The 23,371-nt window shown below is 44.1% G+C and overlaps 11 protein-coding genes across 11 annotated transcripts; 5 read left to right on the top strand and 6 right to left on the bottom strand.

The window, feature by feature from the left end:
- Positions 1-148: 148 nt before the first annotated feature.
- K450DRAFT_302326 (uncharacterized protein) lies at positions 149-1,321 on the bottom strand (the record flags this gene model as incomplete). Its single annotated transcript, XM_051593770.1, has 1 exon — positions 149-1,321. The coding sequence occupies one exon, from the start codon at positions 1,319-1,321 to the stop codon at positions 149-151; it is 1,173 nt and encodes a 390-aa protein (XP_051441957.1).
- Positions 1,322-1,597: 276 nt separating this feature from the next.
- On the bottom strand, positions 1,598-3,918 carry K450DRAFT_254403 (uncharacterized protein). Its single transcript, XM_051591196.1, has 5 exons — positions 3,897-3,918; positions 3,687-3,817; positions 3,574-3,622; positions 2,062-3,499; positions 1,598-1,989 (listed from the first exon to the last, which is right to left on the bottom strand). Exons 4-5 carry the CDS (start codon positions 3,495-3,497, stop codon positions 1,620-1,622), a joined length of 1,806 nt encoding a protein of 601 aa, XP_051441956.1. The 5' UTR covers positions 3,498-3,499; positions 3,574-3,622; positions 3,687-3,817; positions 3,897-3,918; the 3' UTR covers positions 1,598-1,619.
- K450DRAFT_254396 (uncharacterized protein) lies at positions 3,847-4,948 on the top strand. The gene is made up of 5 exons (XM_051591195.1): positions 3,847-4,174; positions 4,245-4,313; positions 4,385-4,487; positions 4,551-4,612; positions 4,675-4,948. The coding sequence occupies exons 1-5, from the start codon at positions 4,124-4,126 to the stop codon at positions 4,915-4,917; spliced, it is 528 nt and encodes a 175-aa protein (XP_051441955.1). The 5' UTR covers positions 3,847-4,123; the 3' UTR covers positions 4,918-4,948.
- Positions 4,949-4,971: 23 nt separating this feature from the next.
- Positions 4,972-7,054, top strand: K450DRAFT_254393 (uncharacterized protein). The gene is made up of 5 exons (XM_051591194.1): positions 4,972-5,278; positions 5,389-5,623; positions 5,708-5,751; positions 5,825-6,232; positions 6,293-7,054. Exons 1-5 carry the CDS (start codon positions 5,075-5,077, stop codon positions 6,968-6,970), a joined length of 1,569 nt encoding a protein of 522 aa, XP_051441954.1. The 5' UTR covers positions 4,972-5,074; the 3' UTR covers positions 6,971-7,054.
- A 1,250-nt stretch (positions 7,055-8,304) lies between these two features.
- On the bottom strand, positions 8,305-10,759 carry K450DRAFT_254383 (uncharacterized protein). The gene is made up of 7 exons (XM_051591193.1): positions 10,068-10,759; positions 9,857-9,998; positions 9,408-9,780; positions 9,177-9,338; positions 9,000-9,112; positions 8,755-8,923; positions 8,305-8,683 (listed from the first exon to the last, which is right to left on the bottom strand). The coding sequence occupies exons 1-7, from the start codon at positions 10,440-10,442 to the stop codon at positions 8,455-8,457; spliced, it is 1,563 nt and encodes a 520-aa protein (XP_051441953.1). The 5' UTR covers positions 10,443-10,759; the 3' UTR covers positions 8,305-8,454.
- K450DRAFT_178522 (uncharacterized protein) lies at positions 10,600-11,385 on the bottom strand (the record flags this gene model as incomplete). The annotated part of the gene is made up of 1 exon (XM_051584296.1): positions 10,600-11,385. The coding sequence occupies one exon, from the start codon at positions 11,383-11,385 to the stop codon at positions 10,600-10,602; it is 786 nt and encodes a 261-aa protein (XP_051441952.1).
- Positions 11,386-11,792: 407 nt separating this feature from the next.
- K450DRAFT_254373 (uncharacterized protein) lies at positions 11,793-13,174 on the top strand. Its single transcript, XM_051591192.1, has 8 exons — positions 11,793-11,918; positions 11,988-12,033; positions 12,092-12,137; positions 12,200-12,338; positions 12,403-12,477; positions 12,552-12,582; positions 12,648-12,722; positions 12,791-13,174. Exons 2-8 carry the CDS (start codon positions 12,030-12,032, stop codon positions 12,841-12,843), a joined length of 423 nt encoding a protein of 140 aa, XP_051441951.1. The 5' UTR covers positions 11,793-11,918; positions 11,988-12,029; the 3' UTR covers positions 12,844-13,174.
- Position 13,175: 1 nt separating this feature from the next.
- K450DRAFT_254359 (uncharacterized protein) lies at positions 13,176-15,321 on the top strand. The gene is made up of 10 exons (XM_051591191.1): positions 13,176-13,354; positions 13,420-13,521; positions 13,589-13,709; positions 13,783-13,909; positions 13,977-14,037; positions 14,119-14,207; positions 14,269-14,361; positions 14,422-14,613; positions 14,672-14,802; positions 14,878-15,321. Exons 1-10 carry the CDS (start codon positions 13,243-13,245, stop codon positions 15,065-15,067), a joined length of 1,218 nt encoding a protein of 405 aa, XP_051441950.1. The 5' UTR covers positions 13,176-13,242; the 3' UTR covers positions 15,068-15,321.
- Positions 15,322-15,574: 253 nt separating this feature from the next.
- On the bottom strand, positions 15,575-17,487 carry K450DRAFT_178468 (uncharacterized protein; the record flags this gene model as incomplete). The annotated part of the gene is made up of 7 exons (XM_051584295.1): positions 15,575-15,884; positions 15,949-16,097; positions 16,160-16,294; positions 16,362-16,460; positions 16,613-16,976; positions 17,040-17,200; positions 17,296-17,487. Coding segments are annotated over 7 exons (1,410 nt in total), but the record flags the coding sequence as incomplete, so codon positions are not given.
- Positions 17,488-17,497: 10 nt separating this feature from the next.
- K450DRAFT_254346 (uncharacterized protein) lies at positions 17,498-19,655 on the top strand. Its single transcript, XM_051591190.1, has 9 exons — positions 17,498-18,060; positions 18,166-18,370; positions 18,431-18,482; positions 18,551-18,617; positions 18,684-18,736; positions 18,794-18,923; positions 18,988-19,161; positions 19,234-19,440; positions 19,509-19,655. The coding sequence occupies exons 1-9, from the start codon at positions 17,843-17,845 to the stop codon at positions 19,609-19,611; spliced, it is 1,209 nt and encodes a 402-aa protein (XP_051441948.1). The 5' UTR covers positions 17,498-17,842; the 3' UTR covers positions 19,612-19,655.
- A 1,131-nt stretch (positions 19,656-20,786) lies between these two features.
- On the bottom strand, positions 20,787-21,507 carry K450DRAFT_254335 (uncharacterized protein). The gene is made up of 3 exons (XM_051591189.1): positions 21,330-21,507; positions 21,173-21,262; positions 20,787-21,104 (listed from the first exon to the last, which is right to left on the bottom strand). The coding sequence occupies exons 1-3, from the start codon at positions 21,429-21,431 to the stop codon at positions 20,853-20,855; spliced, it is 444 nt and encodes a 147-aa protein (XP_051441947.1). The 5' UTR covers positions 21,432-21,507; the 3' UTR covers positions 20,787-20,852.
- Positions 21,508-23,371: the final 1,864 nt, after the last annotated feature.

Raw genomic sequence — 23,371 nt, 5'->3', positions numbered from 1 at the left:
CCGGAGTGGGATGATGAACTTCTTACGTGGACATTAATGATGTGTATATTATATAAATATATATGTATGTATTTTTTGTGGGCATTCATAGTTTAGAATTTCATTTAGTTTCTATCTGCTTCTTAATCAAGGAATGGGAACGAACCGATCATATCATGTCGGACTGAGCATAGCGTGGTGGTTGTTTTACGGACTGGCGATTTGTATGTGGATACGAGGGAGATTCACTCAGAGTCGCGTACCGTATCATAGGCATGGATTCACTCGCCTGTTTATTCAAAGGTGAGCTTAGATGCCTGGAAGGAGTTCGTGGAGGTGCTGATTCCACCGTACTAGCATCATCGTTCGCATCGGGCTTCAGTTCTGGTTGCGGTTCATTGGGACCAAGCAGGATATTGAGTTTTATAGGGTGAGATCGTTGACCGTCTGGAAGTTGGTGGGTGGTGGTCCGGTTATTAGGATGGTCGGATGTTCCTCGCCTCCTTTCAGTCACCAGCGCCCTGGATGATGACTTTGGTCGCAAGTTGGGTAAACTTTTAAATCCCTTGAGGGTTGCAGCAGCGTCTGCTGCCTTTTCATTGGTCTTATCTGCCGCTGCCGCCTGTGCTAGTTTCAGGGCATGATTTCGTCCGCGCATAGATATACTCGTCATGCCACTCGCGGTGCTTAGACGTTCATCATCATCCGGTAAGCTCGTCAAATCAGGTACCAGCATTTCCATTTCGACGTCGGTTAACGATTGTCTCCAGGTATTGATCCATTCTGATTTTTCTTCCGTTAACAAGATGGTAGCTGCAGCTTGTTCTTGTTCAGCTCGTCGTTCAGCTCTTGTTCTTGCCTTGGTCGAACGTGATCTCTGTCGCTGTGTCGTCGAACCATTGACGGTATTGGCATATTGTTTGGCAGCTAACACACTACTGTCCTTGGTGGATTTTTGCTTTCTAGCAAGCATCATCTTATACTCCTTGGCTGTTTTGGTCAGCGAACATATCTTTTGCAATACAAATGCCCATCGCTCAATATCTTCTGGATTCTTGCCGCGTAGCAAGATGGTATCATCATGGATGGTTCGAAGGCATAGGCATTGTGATGATAATTGATTTTTGCACTTGAGTGTCGATATGACCAGAATGTCGCCAATGGGGATTGTCCAAAGTGGGCAAGTGATCTGCGAACCGTCAAATACGATGTCATATTTTTTCCATTGTCCAGTTTCTGTCCGTAATTGCAGTCGTCCTCGAAATAGCTCACACTCGTCAAACGATTCATTGGCTTTTTGAGCCAAGGTGTCAGTTCTATGTGTTGAAATCGCCGAACCCATTGATACAAATAACTAATAATGAAGGCAAGGGGGGGGGAAACAAAATATAAATACACCAGAAAATTTGTAGAAAAAAAAAGTCCTTTGGGGTGCTGGACTAGATTTTATAGAACTTTGCTGGGATGAGAATTACGCACAAGTCAAGAAAACACCTTCTCCTTTACTCCTCCCACAACACCCTCTCCTTGTAACATGCCAAATTTATATTCATCATTGTTATTTACAATAGGGGATCTTTCAATTCAATTACAGTAGGCTTTCAATGAGAATACAACGAGAAGCGTGTTTTTGCTTTCCTTTACAGTGAAGGGCTATGGGTGATATGGCTAGCATCCGTTCCATCCACCGTGATGCCATTCTTGGCCAAAGCTTCAAGCATCGTTTCCATCATCATGGTGTTGTTTTGCAATTGCTGGTTTAGTTTATCGATTTGCACCTGCTGTAACATTTCCTTTTCTTGCATCTTTGCATATACATCTTTCAGTTTCTGTACGTGCTCCATGAGTTCAGCATGTTCTAGCTTCGTTCTCCGTTCATGAGAGTCAAGCTGTAACTTGAAAACTTGTGCTGCAGTAGTTTTCCACTCGTCACCCGACACATCCGTTTTCGTTTGATCGACAATTCGAGCAAGGGTCTCATGTGCTGCTTTGATGTCGAATTCATGTCGTCTGTAAGATTTTAAGGGGGTTGTGTAAAAAAAATTTCCACCACGTTATACATCATGCTGTAATTGGACTTACGTTGACACGTTAATGAGGTCGCCGAAGGCTTTTTGAACTAGGACTGGAAACACATTGGAAAGCACTGTTGATTTTAACGGCTCTAAAAAGCTGATCAAATCTTTTAATTGTATGGTATGTACATCCACCAACTTTTGGAGGTCGGAATGACTGGGGGTCGATGTGTCATTGCGTGGATGCTTGGCTTCGGGTTCACCATCCTCGGCGGCTTTTCTCTTGCGTAGGTTGGATATATCTCTTTGCAGGTCCTGTATATTGTTTTGAACCAACTGCTCATTGACTACCATCTTTGCTTCCAGGTACCTAATCGCCTTGGCAGCATCCAGTCTGTTTGCTATAAGTTGATCTTCATTCAGGTGGTCGGACGCACCGCCGATCCAACTATTTGTAGGAATCTGCGTCTGATAAGCAGTCGTTTCACTTGTACGTTTCTCACTTCCTTGATCAGAAATTTGCATTTGCTTATCCAATCTCATCATTTTTTCGTGTAGCTGTCTTATTTGACTTTGTAAACTTTTCACAACGTCCCCTGAAGTCATGGATGATGCCATTATATCCAGCTTTTCGGTGGTGCGACTCTGTTCTGCCTGGATGGTCTTCACATCCTCCCCAACCGCTTGGATCATGGCGTTTAGGTTGGTATGCACAGTTCGGAATGTGGAGATATCGGATTGAATTCGAGTCACGTCTTGGCTGGCAGGGCTGCTTGGTTCGGTAGTTGGTTTAAGATCTGGCCCCTTCTTGAGCTTTTCAATATGAGCCTTGATTCTATCATACACAATATCAAGTTCTTGACTACGTCGATTGTATTGTTCAGTTTTCTCTTCAACCGCAGCAAACATCTCCTTCAATTCCCCCATTCTTCGTGCCACTGTTGTGTTCCGTTCGCCTTGTTCCCTAAACTTATCTTCTGTCATCGTTCGCAACTCTACAACTTGAGCATTGCTTGCCAATTTAGCCATATCGGTTTGAATAACTTTGACTGAATCCTTCACATCTTGAACAGCAGTAGCATTCACTGACGCTTCCTCCAGGGATTTAAGCGATGCTGATAGCTCTTGCATAACTTCCGATGTTGTGTCTGATTGTTGCTGTACCTTTTCAATCTGTTCGGCGCACTGCCTATATATCTTGCCGATATCAGTTACAATAGAGTTCTTGCCTTCGTCGAAAAATGCTTTGAGTTCGGCTTTTAGTTTAACTTCTCCTGCCTGTTGAGCGCTTGCCACCATCTCAATCTGTTGGCTTAATTGGGGTATAGTGATGGTGGTTGTTTTGATTATGTCGTCCTTCAACTCTTGTATTAAAGCCATGTTTCTCTCCTCCGATTGATCTGCTAGCTTTTCTTTCATGTCGTCCATGACTCGCCCAACGTATTGTCCTATCATCCATTGTGTGATCTCGGCGTACGAACTCCGCAAGCTAATGGTGGTCATCTCTAACCTGCCAGTGTCAAATCATGAACACTTCTCATCGTACTCACATTGAGACAAGTCATCGCAACGAACATACTTTTTTAATACAGCATCTTCCTCTGCCTTCAAATGATTGATATCTTCGTCTGTCAAAATCATGGTTTACAATCCGATCAGGTATGTTTCAAAAATGGTGCCAGCACCACTTACCTATGTGCTTGAGCAACATAGCAGAATGTTTAGGATCAGCCTCAACTTCAGATCGGATCCTCTTTTTAGTTATGAGCTTGAGAACGATGTCATCGTGCTGTTTCCGGCGCTTAACTGACTGCTGTAAAGAACTAGTCATGCTGAATTAGTTTTTTTTTTTTTTTTTTCCGCTTTGGAATTCTCGAGTCAGTTGAATCTGGGTAAACATACTGGGTTATGGCTTCTAAACCAACTTTTATTGCATTGTCTGGCGGAAGGGTGTCCATGATGAGTGGGCTGGCTGGCGTTGCTTGTGCTGCCATGGTGTAGGGCTCATCCGCAGAATCAAACAAAGCCGAACAATGCGGCGGCGTCAATCAAAAATTCTTTAACTTGAACCTGGGACGGACTTTTTTTTTTTTGAAGCAGCCGTAAGAACTGAATCTGTGCTTTGTTCAATGGCATTCCAGACAAAGAATCTGCGCTACCTGCGGTTGACTAATGACACGGTATTTGGAAGGGAGTTGTGGCATACTTCAGCAACGAGTTCACTGACACTCAATACTTTATCATGCAAAGGTGCTGCGGGTAGTTTTGTACATAAAAGACGTCCATATTCCATGGTATACCGACAGCAAAGTTCATGTCGTAAGTCAGCAAGTCTAACAGGCAGGAGCTATGAGAAAGGGCTGACTCGAATTGATTAGGATGTCCTTGAGTCACTGCAAAATATAATTTTAAAGCAATTAATCGGCGACAATACAAAAGTACAGACAAAGCGCAAGAGAGGGGACAAAGGATTAGCTGAGGTTTTTAGAGGCCGTGAGTAAGACCTTTTGTATGTCAGTCATGTTATGTTTTGATTTAACATATCTACTCGTTTAGCCAATTTCCAGTTCGCATACTATTTTACAACACAAGATACCCATCACTCCATTGTCCATAGGGTAAGTGAGTGTCTATCAAGACTCGGTGCGCTCATCAACTCACTTTTGTTTCCATACAATAGGAACCATCGTATATATTTCCAGAATCCGTTGAAGCCAGCGATGAAGGAGAAGAGGATCAGAAGCCTGTTTTGCAGGTACATTACAAAGGTTTATCCATGTATCCTGAACAACTGGTGCTGGTGGTCGAGCCATACGACGCCAATGGTCAACCAGAATTCTTTGGGTTTCATTATCGGAACACCATCACCAAATATTTAGAGGCTCCAGCGTCTTCGTCGTCAGCAACACGATCGTCAGAATAAAATGATTGCCAGAGCTTAAATTTTTGACCCCTTTAATTTTTATTTTTCAAACCTTTGAGAACCTTGCCAGTTGTTTTTCTTCAAACAGTTATTTTTGGCCCAGTTCGAGGGCTACACGTGCACAAGTCAGTAAAATATATTCCAGCTGGAAAGGCGAATGCAACCTGGTCTTCGCCATAGAATGACCCCATCTCGAGATATTCCGCTCACACCAAGGGAAAGTAGTGAGGATTCAACTCACGACCGAGCGGCCATTCTCAACATGGACGATGCAGATGAGCATGACCAACTACTGCCGTCCGACCACAGTCAGACATTAGAGACAGAAAACTTGGTGAATGACCATTTACAATACGGCACGGTATGGATGATATCAACATGGACTGGGATATACCAGTCCCAGTGGCCCATTTTTCTTTTAACTAACTTGGATATATATCGTCCTCCTTTGAATCCCTTTCTTTTTCTCAGACAACCAAACCGGTTCGACTCATGGCCTTCCGAATTGGCCTTGCCGTGGCACTTGTTCTAGTGTTCATATCAGCTGTAGCGGCATTTGCACCTAGACGACAGCTATCATACGATGCATCCGCCACTTTCTATAATGGTTCCACCACCTACGATGCAACGGTGATCATGATATCGCTGGATGGATTCCGAGCCGATTATCTCGATAGAAACAATACCCCGACCCTCTCTAGACTAGGTAATGGATGGCGAAGGGGGTAATTACCACTTGGGGACTTTATAGGCATTAACTTACCTTACTTCTACCATTTGATCTGTTCAGCAAAAGAGGGTGTTAAAGCTCCATACATGAACCCCTGTTTTCCGGTATGCAGCCCTCAAATTTCCTCCTCAATATTACCCCATCTTGGTACTGAATTCGGTTGTTTACCATTTGCAGTCAGTGACATTTCCTAATCATTGGTCTCTGGTAACCGGCCTCTACCCTGAGTCCCACGGCATTGTTGGCAATGAGTTTATGGATCCCCAACTCAACGATAGCTTTTTTTACAAAGACCCAGCTCGTAGTTGGGATTCAAAATGGTGGAAAGGAGAACCCATATGGATTACTTCGGTGCTGCAAAACAAACGATCAGCCGTTTTGATGTGGCCTGGTTCCAATGTTAAAGTTAATAACGCCGTGTCGACGTATCATATTCCATATAGCGGCAACTATACGGCAAGTGAAAAGGCCGATGTCATTTTGAATTGGCTAGATATGCCCAGGGAAGAACGACCTCAGTTGATGAATATGTACGTGCCTCAAATCGATTCAATTGGACATCGTCAAGGCCCGAATGGACAAGGGGTAAGCATTGTTTTGGCCATTACCTGTGAGTTCATGTTACTGATTGTAATATGGCCTTAGGTGACAGATATGTTGGCGGAAATGGATGCTTCCATTGGGCACCTCGTGGAAGGACTGCAAGCACGCAATTTGTACAATCATGTTCATGTGGTGATTGTCAGTGACCACGGAATGGCAGAAACAAATAGAAATCGACTCATCTTTTGGGATGATATTGTGTCGCCGGATCTGTTGGCACAGCTTGAAGAACGTGAAGTCTGGCCACTGCTCGCTGTCCGGCCGAAAGCGAATGCACCCCAAGACACAGTGGACAAGATATATGCCCAATTTTTAAATTACACTAAACAGCCGGACAACTCCAAAGACAAGTCCGCACCTCAATCACATTTTCAGGTTTACTTGAGGGAGGACATCCCTGACCAGTTCCACTACCGAAACAGTCAACGAATCGCACCGATAGTTGCCATCCCTGATGTGGGATGGTCCTTTGTGACCCACAAGGAATTTGATGGCACCAAGGATTATCACCCCAAAGGTATCCATGGATATGATAACATGGCTGAAGAGATGAGAGCTATCTTCATTGCTAGAGGACCGATGTTTGATCGTGAATACAGTACCGGTGAGCCAGTCAAACCATTCCTCAATACCGAGGTTTACGGCGTGGTTGCCCGTGCGCTGGGTCTGTCTCCAGCCAACAACAATGGAACGCTGGATGGAGTGCTTCAGCAAGACTAGGCATCCTCATGTATTTTTTCTTGGCATTTATGTAAACACAACTACACTATAATTCAACAATAAACTCTTGCACATTTCATATGAGCGTGTGTGTGTCTAAGGGAGAGGTGTGTAACTTGTCATGAATTGAAGGGAAATGATGGAAAATGGAAGGAAAAATTCAATGATGGCGTTTCCAGTTTATATCTTGAAATGGATAGTCCTTTGGAAAGTGTCTTGCCAGTTATATCGTGGAGTGAACACTCCTTTGAAAGCGTAGACGACCCAGTCTGACCTGACGAGAGGTTAGCAGCCAGCCAGGGCAAGATATGGAACTCCGTTTCTGTCTGCCACTTTGTGACTACTGTTTACTTCCTCTCTAAATTTTTGTGAACAGGGTCGAAATCTAGGATTTTTCACTTCCAACGCACCATGAGTAAAAGTGTCAAGGCTTTGGGACTTAAGCAGAAGCAAGACTGGGAAACCAGCGTGTACTGCTTCTCCCGTAACAACCGAAACAACCTCACATGGGAAAAGGACCAAGCTGCACGCACCACGCTCAAACATTACTTTCAAAAACACTTGACATCCACCCCGCATTTCAAGCATTCCACCGCCAAAGTCACCGTTCAAATGTACTACTACGCTGACCCTAATCTTGTTACTTTGTCCGAGTTTGAGATCAAGCCTCTCGAGCAGATGCTTCAACAGATTTATCCCCAGAAATACGTGGACGTTCGATTCGTTCGCCTGCATTACCCGTATTTGAATGCAGAAATTCTCGCCAAATATTTGACTATCAACGCACAACGATCGAGCTGGTCGGTATTGACTCGCAAATTCATGAGAGGAGTTCCTATTGTCAAGCCTCCGTTGCCACACCACATGCCGCCCGCCGTGGACTGGAACAACCTTATTCCACACGCTTCCAACGGCCAATTGACCAGTGCCATTCAGGGTGTCAAGTACCAGGTGTCAGGTCGTTTGGGTAGACGACGAGGTGCCGGCCGAAGTAGCATTCTCCGCAAGTCTCTCGGTACCTTCAAGTTCACAACGGCAAAGAGTTTGATCGATGTAGGTCGTCACACCTTCGCCAACCGAAACGGTTCCATCACCGTCAAGGTCTGGATCTCGTCAGCTCTGTTTGGCGCTACTGCTCTCCTCAACAAGGCCAGCCAAAAGGCCGCTACCATCAAAAAGCCATAGACTACCCCCATTCCCTGTGCTTTTGCTGTACACACCGTTTTCCATACACTTGACCCCCTCCAATAAAAAGAAAAATAGAATAATAGAATGATGGTTTGCTTTAGTTGGATGACCTTTTTCCTGTGTAAAGAATGCAATATACATAGCGGGTGTGATATATATGAGAAGAAGGTATAATGAATTTGGGGATCTATGGTGAAGGGGAGTTCCCACAGCACGGCTAGAGCATAGAAGGGAGGGAAGGTATAGGGGATTACATAGTGGATGTTGGATATATTATTTTTGTGTGTGTGCAAAAGTTAAACAGAAGTGGTGGTGTCATTGGTGGGTTTTGGTTTGGGCGAAGTGGTTTTACATATGGCCTTGTCAATGGGAGGAGCATCCGTCACCTTACCGGTAGCAGGATCCACACTGGACACATTACACACCCGAGCGGTGTGAACGCGCGAGACAGAAAAAAAAGGGAAGATGCGATACTTGAGTACGCCTCTTACCGTCAGTTCATAAGGGTAACGAATTAGCCGGGACCTGAAGGTACGCGGTTGCGTTAGTTCTTGATACTTTCCTATTTTACATTTATTTTTATTCCACTATCTTACCATCGCTCGTTGCCACTATTATCATCTTCTGAGTTGCCGGGTTGTTTGATTTGCACTTGGCTGGTAGAGATGGAGATTTTGGATTCAAACAGTCCAGCTGGTTGAAAGACGAGAGGTTCATCGAAATGGTATATGGAGCCAAGGAATTCAGCAGGATCCGCAACTTGTTCTGGCAAAAAAGGGTTTTGTTTGTTAGGCCGGCTGGCTACCTCATCAGACTTTCCCTATGTTATTTTTTTTCCTACCATTTATATGGTTGGTGGCGTTGGTTGGTTGCAAGCCGAGTGGGACAAAGTGACTAGAAGCAAAGATGCTGATATCGGCATGCACCATTTTAATCGTCCACCAATTGTGATTTCTGCGGGTGAAAAGAACATTGAGTTGCCATGCGCTGGACCTTTGTGCACTTCACCACCACTTACGCTGCTTGAACGTGTACATCGAAAATCAGCTCCTTTTGTGTACTGAGAACGTTACCGATACTAGACACTTGTACATCATCGAGTGGCGAAGCTACCACAAGAAGAAGTATAGCAAAGGCCACCATCATCAGACACAACGATGCTATCGATATAGCCATTCGCCTATAGGAGTTTAAAAAAAAAGGGTCAAAAGGCATCCAAATTATTTAGTCATGTTCAGGCCTGCTGTACCTAGTGTTGTTATCGGCTTGCTTTCGTTTTCTTGAATAGGAATTCCGTATGAGAGGAGCCGTCTCTTCGTCACTGGGATACCACTCGGATTGCCCAAAGTTTCGTTGCCGGCCAAAGTGATATGGCAAGTCCGATACAGAAGAGCGTAATGCCGGACGGTGCGACTCATGGTCGTCTCGCAATTTTTGCTCCCGGAACAAGTCGCTATCGCTAGCGCGGGCAAAAACATAGTTACTACTGCCTTTCACCGAGGGCGGTTGAAATGGGTCGTTGCTGGTTGCTTCAAACGATGACCATGTTAAGTTGGGATTGAAGGATTTGGTAGATGATATTGTTTTGTCACGGTATACGAACGACTCATGTTCATCGGAATCTAAACAGCATGGAAAGAACGTTTAATCATAGTACGCTAGCTAGGTGTCAATTTCTTAAAAAAAAAAAAGCATTACCGTCAGCGTCTAGCACAGCATCGCTTAAATTTTGAGCAAAGATTTGTGCCGGTGTGACAGCGGTATTGATGCCTGGTCGCTTCTTTCGCTTCGTTGACCGAGTTGATTCAGTACCAGAGCGGACACTCCGCATTTCAGAGGGCTGAACGGAAATATCTCCACACGTTAATTTGACTCCACATTCTCCTAAAACGTACATAAGACGCCTTACCAGCAGTGGTCGTCGTGAGTCGGTAAACATGGGTTGATCTCTGTAGATAGCCGTTTCCACTGTAAGCTGTCTTTCAGAGCCTGGATGAGGGTAGCCATCCCCTTTATTGGAGCCTTGAAGCTCTCTCAACTGGTTCTCCAAATTGAAGAATTTGGCTCCATCTGAGCTATGAATGGTATGAAACTTTCGTCCGTCGGAAGGAGTGTTCAGACCTTTAGAATAACTTCGTCTGAGGCGCGGTCTTGGTGTCTTGTCAATCGATTCTGTCTGACTTGCAGCATTGACATCACTCTGATCGTCTTGAGTATCCGCGTCAGTGCCTTCCACATTGACGGAAGGCACGGGTGGATGCGATGCATTGTCGGAATCCGACATTGAACGGCCAAGATGGAAGGTAAATTAGGTTAGATGAAGCCCTTCACAGGAAATTTTATAAAAAGTCCCAAATTTTTTGGCAACAGACAGGCTTTTTAAAAAAAAAAAGGTGAGGGGGACACGTGAGCTCACAAAGCCCATGCCATGCTATGCTGACTCATGGGTTAAGAGCTTCCTCTGCCCAAGTGTCATCGTGCTTATGGTAGACACGTCGTTTACATGGCATGCTATAAAGTTCTATGTGGTCTATACTATCCACTTCTAATGCCAGCAAGATAAAGTTGCTGTAACCTTCTTCCAGGAGTGTTTGCTTTTGTTTATCACCATGTTTGAACCAACCATCTTTCTCGGTCTGTTCGATGGGAAGTGATTTCAAAAATGTCCCATTTTCATCGTAAGGGAGTCCTGGATGGGGCCAAGTAAAAGTAGCTCGCAAGTCGTCGGAAATCTTGTGCCAGTGACGCAGCCTCTCCGCCTCCCAAGAGAATTGGTCGTTGCCCAAGACATTACTTAGATGTTTTAGCCGGGCAAGGAACGACGTGGTAGCAGCACTAGCATGACTAGAGACTGAGGTATCTTCTTTTCGATAAATATGATCTTTCAGGAGGTCTTCGTTGCCTTGTTCAATAAGGTGCATGCGACCGCGGATACGAAATTGTTCTCCGGTAGAAGACATCCACCATGAAACTTCCACGCGAGGGTCATGTCGTATTTCCTTCATCTTTTCTGTTCGTTTGTCGCAAGTGAATAAAAGAAGGTCACTCTCCCAGCCTGTCTCATCAGCGTGGTCCTGCGCGACAAAGCCTCGAAAGGCAACAGTACGGTTGGCCGGCGAGCCGTCTGGGCGAATGGTGGCTAGCGACACATAGGCAGCGTCTCGCGCTTCCTTAATATTCTTGGCTAGTTCGTTGAGGAGAAGAGCCTTCCACGCTGGATTCCGCATGACGAGGTGAGTTGGAAGAATGCCGGAATTCCAATACTACCTTGGCGGTGTCGAGAAACTTCGCAAAAGGACTGTCAAAACGGGGTAAGGTAAAAAAAAATCTCCACCTCCACCACTGGTTTGCACCTTCTCATGCCTCCCAAGCGGAAATCGACAACAAAATCGGCAGATCAGCCAGCCAAGAAGTCGCGCGCCAGTCGACCTCGGACTAAAAAGCCCACCAATGGAGTCGTTTCCCAGTATGTACAATGTCCCAAACCCTGAACATGGGCCGCAACCCACCATTCCCCACATTCTTATGCTTTCTCACCTTTGTTCTCAATAGATCTTCCAGCTTGCAAACGGTATTACTCGATAAATTGGAATTCTGCTGCCTACTTAACCCATGCTGATTTCCTGCACAATAGAATACCTCTGCCAACAAGAGAGCTCTTGAGGCATGGTTTAATACGTACAAAGATGAGGATGAAGATGTGATTTCTCCAGAAGGAGCGAATCGCTTTTTTGATGATTTGAATGTATCGTTGGAAGGAGTATGTGTGAAATGAATTTTTGTTATTACGGCAAGTGAAGGATTACTTATACAGTGTCTGCCTCATTAGATTCAACCGATTGTGATTTCTTGGAAGCTCAATGCCACTTCGATGGGTGAGTTGTTGCTACTTCAATGGGGGTGTTTGCAAGCATTGTCTAATACGCTATTCAGGCTACTTTACAAAGGATGAATGGATGGACGGCATGCGGAATTTAAAGTACGGTATATTTTTTTGGGGCCCGTGTCTTTCTCATTTACAGCAGCTAAATTGGCCAACAGTGTGACAAATAACGAAGATCTAAAGGCAAAGATATTCGACATGGAGGAATCACTTCAAGATGAGAGGCAGTTTAAAGATTTCTATAGCTTTGTTTTCCCGTTCGCCAAAACAAAAACGCAAAAGAGTATGGATGTCGAGGTAAGCTGAAAACAGGCAAAACTAGGGCCGAGACGGAAGTTCTGACGTGGTTTGGATGTTGCAGGTGGCTCTTGCTCTATGGGAAATTGTGTTAAAGGATCGGTATGCGCATGTTCCTCTTTTCATTGACTTTATCCGGGTAAGTGTTTGTTTTGCATGTTCGTAGTAGGTTTGCCCAAGTCACGACTCATATTAAACTTTTGCGCTGTATAGAAACAAGAGCCGATAAAGGTCGTCAATAAAGGTAAAGAAAGAAAGCGAGCAAAAACGACCACGGCCTCTCATTATACTAACTGGTTTGTCCCGTAGATCAATGGACGAGTTTCCTAGACTTCTGTAAAGTTATATCTGTAGACCTATCGAACTTTGATCCGCTTTCTTCATGTAAGTCAAGGTTGGTCAGGATGGTGTCAAAGCTGTTCATTACTAATATTGGCCTTTCAAAACAAAAGGGCCAGTATTGTTTGACGAGTACGTGGAATGGCGGCGGGACAACGGGCTGTAAAAATTTATAAATTTAGTTTTGAGTGCACCGTGCGTTTTGCCTTCCTCCTTGAATCCCTCCACCTATGGCATCGCTATGGGATTCCATCATTGTACTATTATTTCAAGCATTCTTCTTCTTAATCAGCTGGTCTATTCTACCACCTCTATTCCTTCCTCACTATAAACCTCCGAGTCTTGTGGCCTACCAATCTAAACACTGGCCATTGCAACTTATCTTCTCCACCGCTGTTTCCAGCTCATGTATACTTTTTGTCCTTGTTGTCTTTGGAATTGCCGGGATTCTCGATGAAAAGTAAGTGTGTGGTCCATGTGGGCTCTTTGGTGACTTTGTTCCTCGTTATTCAGGTCACTGTAAACGCATGCCCTTTTTGTTGGACCCGCCTGGTACTAACATACAATGGGATGTAGATCCTCCTGGGGCTTCTGGAATTGGAATCTGCAGCTGATACTAGTTCTGATTACGCTTATCATTCCTTTTGGCTTTTCATATACGTTTATACAAGGGAAAGGTACGGTGGTGACCGTGTTTGAGATGCTAAGCTAGGCACGCACCGTCTAAACATTCATATTATAGGGTTAAGCAGCCGAACCTCCGTTTACCTGTCCCTTATGGTCACTGGGCTTTACCTGTACCTTTTTTCACATATTGCAAATAGGTCGCAACAGACATCGGAAGGTACGCTATTTACACCAAGTGTGCTGTGTTTCCTTGTATGGCATTAAGGCGAACGGGTTTGCCATAGGTTACAGTGTGATCGAGTTTGCAGTCTACAGAGTCTGTGTTATTGGCGTTACGGTCATGTCAGCGTTATCAGGATTTGGTGTTGTCTATACGCCCTACTCGTCATTATCGTATTTTGCCAAGTAAGCGTCATTACCTTTGATTAGCCGCCGATAATGAAATGACATCGGTCCTCTAAAACTGAGAATCATTTAGGAAGGTTACCGAGACGGAGGTGGAATATGCCAAAAAGGCATACGAGCAGACACTGGATTTCATTCAAACCAAACGGCAGCAATTGAAGAATACTGAGGATGGATCTGCTTCATCGGCCCATGACACAGTAAGCGGTTTTCTGACGAGAGTCTTCAAAAGATAGCGCCTTGTCGCTAACAACAATTTATTTATAGAGTCAACGGCATATTGTCAACCGCATCTTTGGGCGAAATCCACAAAGTGCCAGTGCCAAAGGTATGTCTTAAACTAAATAAGATGTGCCATTTTGACTATGGGTCGTTGGATTAAAACCAGGGCTTTTTTTTTCTGATGTAGACCGGGCAAAGCTTGTGGATGAAATCGATATGTTGCAACAGCTAGCGAGGTCAATGTTGGTCGATGTGGATGATTTGGAATACGAATTGGTAAGTGGTGGTGGAAAGCAACCGGTTCTATATTTAGAAACTTACTGTTTCGGTCCAACAGCAACGTACAAAGGCATCAAGAACTCTGCGCGGTAAATGTATCAATATACTAGGCACCTTCTTCTCGGTTTATTGCGTGTACAAGCTTATAAGCGTAAGTTCTACTTTGAACGTGAGCTTGACCCATGGTGATATTTACCTAGCGTTTTTCTAGGTCACTCTGAACGTCGTCTCGAATCGATTGGGTCGTGGCGATCCTGTCTCGACCTTTTTATCCCTGTTGCTCTGGAACGTGGGTGATGAAAGTAAAATTGATCTACAATATTGGTCGCAACAGTTGAGCTATCTTTTCATCGGCTTGATTGTTTTGGGATCCGTTCGCGGATTCTTGACCCTTATGTTGAAGGTACGGTATGGATTTGATTCAGATGCTATTACCTGGTACTGACACCATCATTGTGTAGCTGTCAAGAAAATATTCTCAACAAGCCGAGATATCCCCATCCACAGCACTTGCTCTGGTTGCTTTCATCCTTTCCACTTACTTGGTGAGCTCTGTCGTCATGATGCAAGTGACATTGCCTCAGGAATACAGGTGAGTGTGTTTCACAGAACGCAGGCAAATCGTGCCCTGCATATTCCTCTGCTAACGATCCGCATGTTCTCACAGGCAATTGATATCGAAATCCCTTGGCCATATCGAGTTTGATTATTTCTTGCAGTGGTCAGATATCATTTTTCTCATCTTTAGTATAGCAAGCTGTGTTGTGTTGTATGTGATGCACACGACAAGCAGCTCAAAAGCGTTAGCCAACGACTTTGCTGATTTGCAGCTTGGAAAGATGGAACAAGGGGTGTAGAAATATGGCATTTTTTTCAACGTACAAGTGTGTATTATAGACAAACTTCAAATTAACCATGCGGGAGAGCATCATAACATGTATAGAATAAAACCAAAACATAAAGTGTTATACGATGACTATGAAAATGAAAAATTTCTTTTTTGTTGGATGTTTTTTTCGAATGATAGTGCTTTTGATACAGGAGAGGTTGTTAGTGTGTGATTCTTTCTCTATCTATTTGTCGAGAAGATCTAAGAGCATCTTGGCTCCTAGGTTGCCTTTGCTTCCCTCTTCGCCCGCTGCTTGTGCGGCAGCCTTAAGTTCCTTCTTATGTGACTTGAGTGCCGCAAGGGTCTTCTTCTGTGTTGAGGGTTCTTCAGCGAGGGAGAGAATAACAAAACTGCCTCCTTGGGAAGTAGCAAAGTGAACGAGATTGTCTTGGATGGTATCAAACAATTTAGGAGCAAATCCTAGAGGCTCAACAGCTAAAGAATAGTTTAGAACATGGATAAATATTAACGTTCATTATGTGGCTGGCTTACCTCGGTCATCGGAAGCTTCAGCAGAATCAGCCTTGATGAGGGCCTTGATGGCACGGTTGGCAAATCGGTGCTCGATAATATGATTCTCTTTTTCAATGTTTTCATCGCAAAGCTTGAGAATGGCATCGACAGCAGCGGTCTTGTCGCCAAGGGCATGAAGCATGATTTCGCGAACAACTTGGCTGGACATCTTCTCACGCATAAGCTCACCAGTGTGTTCAGTCACTTGGTCGATCATGGAGGATGAGGTAGCAGTCAACAACTCCTTTGCTCTGACTTCAGGATCCTTCTTACTGTTGGCGAGGTAGTTAGTACTTCATTCTCATCATGTAAGTCACATAAATACACAAGTCATACCTCGTCTTGCTTCGAACGTCGTCGTTAGCAGAGATGAGCTGGATGGTAGAAGGGTGGAAATATTTCGTATTGCGTCCAACAAGTAAATACAAATAGATACGGCGAGAGAATTTATCTTGGAGAAGCTCGGTCATGGATTTGGATAATTCCTGTTGATGAAGTTAGACATCGTTCGATCCATGCCATTATCTCATATAAAATAAAAACTTACACCCAAGACAGCTTTGCTGACAAGAACAGTATCGTCAACGACATCCATCAAAGTGAGAATGACAAGATGACCGTATTCATCCTTTGCGATTTTGTTGAGGAATGGCTTGAGGACCTTGATGATATGTTTACGGTCCTGCGAAGGGAAGATTAGCTTGTGTTTTATGATGTTTCATAGGGTATCTTCGTGGCAAAGACTTTACCTTGGGTGAAGCATGTGCAATGCAAAGCATAGCGACTTGTGAACCTTCCTTTGTGTGTACGATCTCAGCAAGTTGATCCTTGAGCTGCTCCATCATATTCTGTATAAAAAAAATGATAAGAAAGGCAGTGTATCAGTAACCTGTGAACCTGGAGAAATACATTCAAAGTGATCTCCAGCTTGACGAAACAACAAAAACATGCCATCTCTGCTGTCATCACCATGCCAGGTTCAAAGAGATAGAATAAGTACCTGGATGCCCTTTTCGTCCGCTCGAGAGAAATATTCAAACAATGCCTTGTGAATGATGCTGTTTCCAACAGTTCCCTTATCGGTACAACCACCAAGGGTTTCAGCCATGTATCTCAACACACCGTCCTTCTTCTCGGGATGCTTCTCCAAAAGTTCGTCGATGGTATGAATTTCAGCGTCTTTGGACTTCTTGGCAAACAGAGTGAACTCAGGACCATAGAACTCTGCTAATAATGCCTTACGTTGTGGAGCGTTGGCATGTTGACCGTAGAAGGTTTCTATGACAGTTGAAGCTTCTTTGTGTCGAATCAATTTGCGAATGTTGTTCTTAAGCTCTGACAAGATGGTGTCTCGGTACTTGTGGCTAGAGTGAAATAGATCTTTAGAAAAAAACGTATCACACACGTTACGTAGATCCACTACTTACCAGTATTCCAAAACCTTGGTAACAATGAATTTACCGTACATGGACTTGGAAAGAACCAAGTAATGACCAGTCAGTTCACCAGCAATGATATTTCGCTGTGCAGAGTTACCGAATTTAAGACAAGTTTGGATCACTCTGGAAGCATCGTGCTTGAAAATAAGCTGTAAAGCAAAAGCAATTTCATCAGTCAGAAAAGAAAAAAAAAAAAAAATTCCCAATCGATTTTTCGGCTACTGTAATTCATTGGATCACTTACATCGCTAACACGGCCTTCAATCAGCTCCATGATATCTTTCATCAACTTGATTCTCTCATCACGATCACAGTCACCTCGACGAAGCTTTTCCCAAATCTTCTTTGCGTCTGTAATCACTTCGTATCCAGGCTTGTTTGATTTTCGCTCTTGTCGAAGAACCTTTTGCTTTTCATGTGCTTCGCGGGAACCTGTATATGACAGTCAGTAACCAGCATCCATTCTGATGAACAAGGGTTTTTGACTTACTCTGCTTTGGCTTTCCGTCATCCTCGCCTTCTTCTTCTTCTACAGCTTCTTCTTCTTCGTATTCTTCTTCACCCATTTCGGTATCTTCATACTGCTCCTCTTCCTCTACAACCTCTTCGACTTTCTTATGAGCTTTCTTTGATGGGCGCTCATTGTCGTTATCAGTCACCTGCTTGCGCTTGGGGCTCTTAGCTGCTGGTGCCATGTCGAGATCGGTACTGAAAAGTTCTAAAAGTCGGTTCAGCAAAAAGGCAAAAAAGAAAAAAAATGTCCAAGTGACTGCTATTTCCTCAGTCACTGTATGTCCTCCCATTGCCCAACCGTTTCAGGGCTGCCACCGGAAATGAACAAAGCAGAGAAAGATCCCCAGGATGACAGCCAAGACAAAATGGTGTTGGAGTCAGTCAGTGGACGAAGGCTCAGCTATGATATGAAGACTCCATTCTACGGAGATTGCCGTGATGTTGACGACTTTAAGAAACTCAATAGAGTGGGCGAAGGCACTTACGGAGTTGTGTAGTAAGTAGTGTGGGCATGGTGGTGGTGTTTGGAGCAAGCGAAGTGAATAGAAGCAGTAGATACTTATCCATTTTTTTCCCATGGTGTCTTCTCATCAATTTACAGTCGAGTGAACGATACCAAGACTGGAAGAATCTGCGCACTCAAACGAATACGGATGGAAGGCGAAACCGACGGCTTGCCTCTGTCGAGTCTGAGAGAAATTATGATCCTGAAGCGCATGCGAAATCGAAATATTGTCAATGTCACGGATGTAGCAGTAGGGCCGCAGTTGGAATCCATCTTTTTGGTCATGGAGTACTGTGAACAGGTGAGTTGTCCCTCCAAGATGGCTAATAGGTCAAAGAGTGAAAAGTAACAGTGGCTATAGGACATGGGAACTTTAATGGATGCTGTGCCAACACCATATACACCATCAGAAGGTACGTTGGTATGGCCTGGATGCGATATGATATCGATGTTGGTAACACTGACTCTTGAACGTGTCTAGTCAAATGCTTGATGCTTCAGCTTCTTGAAGGCCTTAATTATTGTCACAAAAACTATATCATACACAGGTAAGAAAGCAGTGTGCAATTGCCCATTTCACCTTCCTCGCATGCTTACATACATTGTCAACACAGAGACTTGAAGTTGTCTAACCTATTATTAACACACGAGGGGATACTGAAGATTGGTAAGTTCGAGTTTTCTTACACAGACACACGGCGTCGATCTGATTGTTTTTTTGCAGCTGATTTTGGACTGGCGAGGACCTTGAGTCTACCTAGTAAACCCATGACGCCAAAAGTCGTTACGCTATGGTACCGTGCACCAGAGCTGTTATATGGAGATGCCCACTACACTACGGCCGTGGATATGTGGTAAGCCAATCGTGCATCCTTTTCCCACAAGTTCATGTGTCGTTTTCTCATCAGTAGGCTACAGGTCGGTTGGATGCATATTTGGCGAACTCATGAAGCACAAGCCTTTGCTGCCTGGCAACACAGAGCAAAAGGAGATTGAGTTGATTGTCAATCTGATAGGCTCCCCCAGCGATGCCATCTGGCCAGGCTACTCGAAGCTCCCCTTTGCCAAATCATTGAATATACCAAAGCAAGAGTACGTAGGGGTTTTGATGAAGAGCAAAGCAAAATTGTTATCCCTCATAGTTAAAACACCTCTCCTTTCTAGCTTTAACAACCTCAAATTGGAATTTCCACGAGCAACAGAACACACATTAAGTCTATTGTCGGGTCTTTTAACGTACAATCCCAAGGCGCGTTTGAACGTGAAACAGGCACTGCGACACCCCTACTTCATAGAATCTCCACGTCCGTTAGATCCTTCCCTATTGCCAACGTATCCCGAAATCCGCAATCAAATATCGGAGAAGGAGAAGTAAGTTTTTAAAAAACTATACGGTGTTCATATAGGTGAGGCAGTATATATTGACAAATGTTGAAAAGAAACAGAAGGGCTCACGATGAAGAGCGGAAGAAACGGCTTGCACATGAAGGTAATGACAGTATATTCAGTGCCGACCACTACAAGAAGCGACGGAAAGATTAAGTGGAAGGAATAAAAGAAAAAAAGAAGGGAATGAAGGCTGTTCAAACCAAAATGTACAAATAAACCTGCTTGCTTGACGTGTAGAGCTCAGGCAGCTTCTCCTCCGTTTTCTATATCCAAACTGTCCTCTTTTTCTTTTTGCGCTGCTTTGGCTGCCATGGTGGCTGCTTTCTTCTTAGCCGACGTTCGGTAATGCACCATCTTTCGATGCTTGGTCAGTTGGCCTGACGTTGCAAATCCTTTAGTGCATCCATCGATGCCGCAGATCATGTTCTTTGTGCCGTGCATATTGGTTTCGTGGGTCTGAAGTTGGTCGAAAGATGTGAATGATTTGTTGCATCCAGGCTGTGTGCATAAGAAGGGTCTAAAGTCTCGTTCATTGACGGTCGCTGAGAAGAGAGCATCAATTTCCGCTGCAGTTGTGGGTTCGGTTTTTGTGGTATTCATCTGCATGGCGGAATCTGGAGAGAAAAATACCCAAGGTTCAAAAAAAATGGCGAACGATGGCATGGTATCAATTGATAAAAGACGCACCTGTAGACCATGAACATATTTCAACGGTGCCACCTTCAAGATTAGTGAAAACGATCTTTTGTCTTTCCCATTTGCGTGGTTTCTGATCCTTAATGGCAGCAAACTGCGCTGCTAAAGAGTCCTGTCTAGATGGAGTACCCGCTCGACTTGTTCTAACCTCGCTTTTAGCTACATGGTGGGTAGATGTCATGGTTAGTCCATATCATCTGGGTTCACTCTATGCCAGGGTTTAATACGTTACCATCGTCTGTATCCACACCTATATGACTGGCAGATAAAAAGGGTTAAAGGCATGAGGTTAGCTTGGTTGGTACGGTTCATGGGAGAAACGGCAACTTACGCTGAATCCGTGGTAGCCTTTGCTTGAGGTGTAGAAGCGGCTGTGTCATTGGCCTTCCTTGATCTCGATCCAGGACCACCTCTCGGTCGCTTTGGGGTGGATTGCTGTGCAGGTTCCGACGCTTCTCGCTTGCTGCTGGAGGATATATTGGATGCTGTTGGTGAAGGCTTCACTTCGGGTGTGGAGATCGCTGGAGAAGCCGCTTCAGTTGGTGGCTTACTCACTGGGCCATTCAATCGTAGCTTAATTTTTAATGATGGAGTTCCTGCCATGTTGAACGGTGTGATTCAGCTTGGAAATGTTAAAGCTCTGGGGGGACTTTTTTATTTTATTTTATTTAAGCAAGTCATGATTTTTGTATTGATAGCTAGACTCGTAGGCGCTTCGCTCGTTCGACTGAAGGCTTATTGACTAGCATATGAGTTTCTCTACGTATCGTTTCAAAGTATGTGTTCAAAGCTCCCTCAAGTTGTACTTGAAGCCGTTGCATGCGACGTCGCTTTGCATCGTCAGTGACATTCTGAATATCCGTCTGGAGATCTTTCAATATGCTGTCGATCAGAGTATATGGCATCCATCGGCTGGATGTCGCGGGTGACACTTGAATGTGGTCGTTTTGCTACAATAAACGTCAAAACGTTTAGAAATGACTGTATGATCGATGGCTCAGGAACCGATAAGACATACCTTGTTGATTCGTCGTATCATCAATGTCGTTGCTCGCTCGCAGTCACCATATCGAAGGTATGAGCGGATCAGAGCCTCAGCGTCATATTTCTATAATGTTTTTTGGTCAGTGAAAGCCTTTAGAACCAAATGGCATCTATATCACATCTCTTCTCACCTCATACCGCTGTACCATCCACCATGGAAGATCGGTACCAGCATAGTCCAATATCTTCACCAGACAAAAGTCATAGTACTTGTAATTTTGATCCTGAGGCATTGTTTCCAAATACTCCTTCAATGGTTGCCAAGCTGCTTCTCTGAAAAATGCGTGGTATGTTTAGTAGGTTCCTCTGCTTTCACTCCCATTCGCTGTTCCCTTTCTTTACCTATTATGATGTGATTTCATGTTATATATACAGTGTGTAATGATCGCTTCGAAGATAGGTTTCGTGTCCAAAGAAAACAGTTGAGCAACATAAAATGCGTCATCCCACTTCTTCTCCGCAATGTACGTCGCAAAAGCATCCGTTATTTGTATCGCTATGTTGAATTGGTTACTACGTGATCATACAGTGTTATTTTGGCCAACAGTGACTACTTACGTTGGGTGTCTGACCCCATGCTGGCCTCGCTAGCCGCAAGTCGAGCCTTGGCAATGATCAACTCTTTGTCAATGTCTCCAACCCGAACTGAAATGACCTTTGGAGCTGCATAGTCAAAAGAGCATAAATAAAAAGGGATGCTTAAATTGATCATGAAAGGGTAGAACGTACTTTGCGCATTATTCAACGAATTTGGAATAGTAACGGATATATGGGCATCAATACTTGACACGAGTGCTAAGGTGTTTTTAGCAACAAGGTAACCACGAACTTGCTCAACCAATGTGTCTCTGTCGATTAAGCTGAAATCCAGGCGCTTGGCATACATGTACATGGCAAATGCACCTGATGAAAGAAAGAAACGAGGTAGTTAGTACAAAGGCGATGAAGGAATATCACATAGATTGAATGTGAAGTACCTGTAGAAAAGTCTCGACGAAAAACTGCATAAGAATAGAGCAGCTTCCAATACCGACGCATTTCCTCAATGTCAGAAATTTCAGCTAGCTTTGTCAAGGAGTTTTTCACTTCTGTCTGGAAGTTGTCAAACCCAAGCTTGCACAGCAGCTTGTCTTCTTTTTTCTGACATAACACAAACACTAATTGTCTAGCCTGCTCCGATTTGCTATGGGGGGGAATGGAAGTTAGCGTTTTCGTTGGACGAGGAAAGGAAATGTCGTATGTGCACTAGATGTATGGACTTACCCTTGATCATCCGAAGTAGTCATCAGCAGTGAATAGGCTTCTTCAAATGCCCCAAGTTCAAGTTTATGCTGGAATAGATTTCGTTGCAGCAAGACAGTGGTAGACGCCATCTGTTAGTGGAATAAGCCGATCAGCAAAAAAAGAAACATCGAAATTATCTTATGCTATCATGAATGCGAATACCATACCTGAGTTTTCGAGTCTAGGGATTGAAGTGCTAAAGATTCAAAATGGACAGCTTGCTCAACAAGGTTACGAGAGGAAAACATTTCTGCTACGTGGTGATAATAATGCCAAAGTCCATCATGCACAACCTCACTTGGTAGCAGTTGAGGCAGATAAGACTCATCATCACTCGATACAGAGCCAACTAAAGCATAAATGATGCATTAGTCCAGCAATTCGAAACGATTGTTCATAAACACAATATCTTACCCATTCCCGCTGCAGCACGTTCAAAGTATTCTACAGATTCTGAAATCTTGTTGTTCTTGATAGTACATTTGCCCATGATGTAAAAGACACCTGGACCAGCATTCAGCATCGAGGCAAATCCAAATGCCGTGTTGGTGTATCCATACACCTCCAGCATATTTGCAAAACGAACCATGTCTATTGTTGTCATGACTTGAGTGCTTCGCTTAAAGATTCCAAGACTTTGAATCAGATTATATCCGCCATTGGTGGCAAGATCGGCGAGGGTGGAGGTTTGATCGACCTTAACTTGAGAGTACATTTCAACAAGCAGACGCAAAAGGTTGTTGGGCCGGGACTCTTTCTGCAATAAAGCGGATGAGGCGGGTGTCGTGTTTTCATCAGACAACGACGAGTGTACGATTGTCCATTGCATCAACGCAGGAGACGTAGCGGTTGCAACGGAATAGGCTAGCAAGTTGGAACCATTGGTAAG

Source organism: Umbelopsis ramanniana, assembly GCF_025399195.1.
Source record: "Umbelopsis ramanniana AG unplaced genomic scaffold K450scaffold_56, whole genome shotgun sequence".
NCBI lineage: Eukaryota > Fungi > Mucoromycota > Umbelopsidomycetes > Umbelopsidales > Umbelopsidaceae > Umbelopsis > Umbelopsis ramanniana.
Note: the sequence above shows the minus strand (reverse complement) of the source record. Positions and strands in the feature narration are given on the sequence as shown.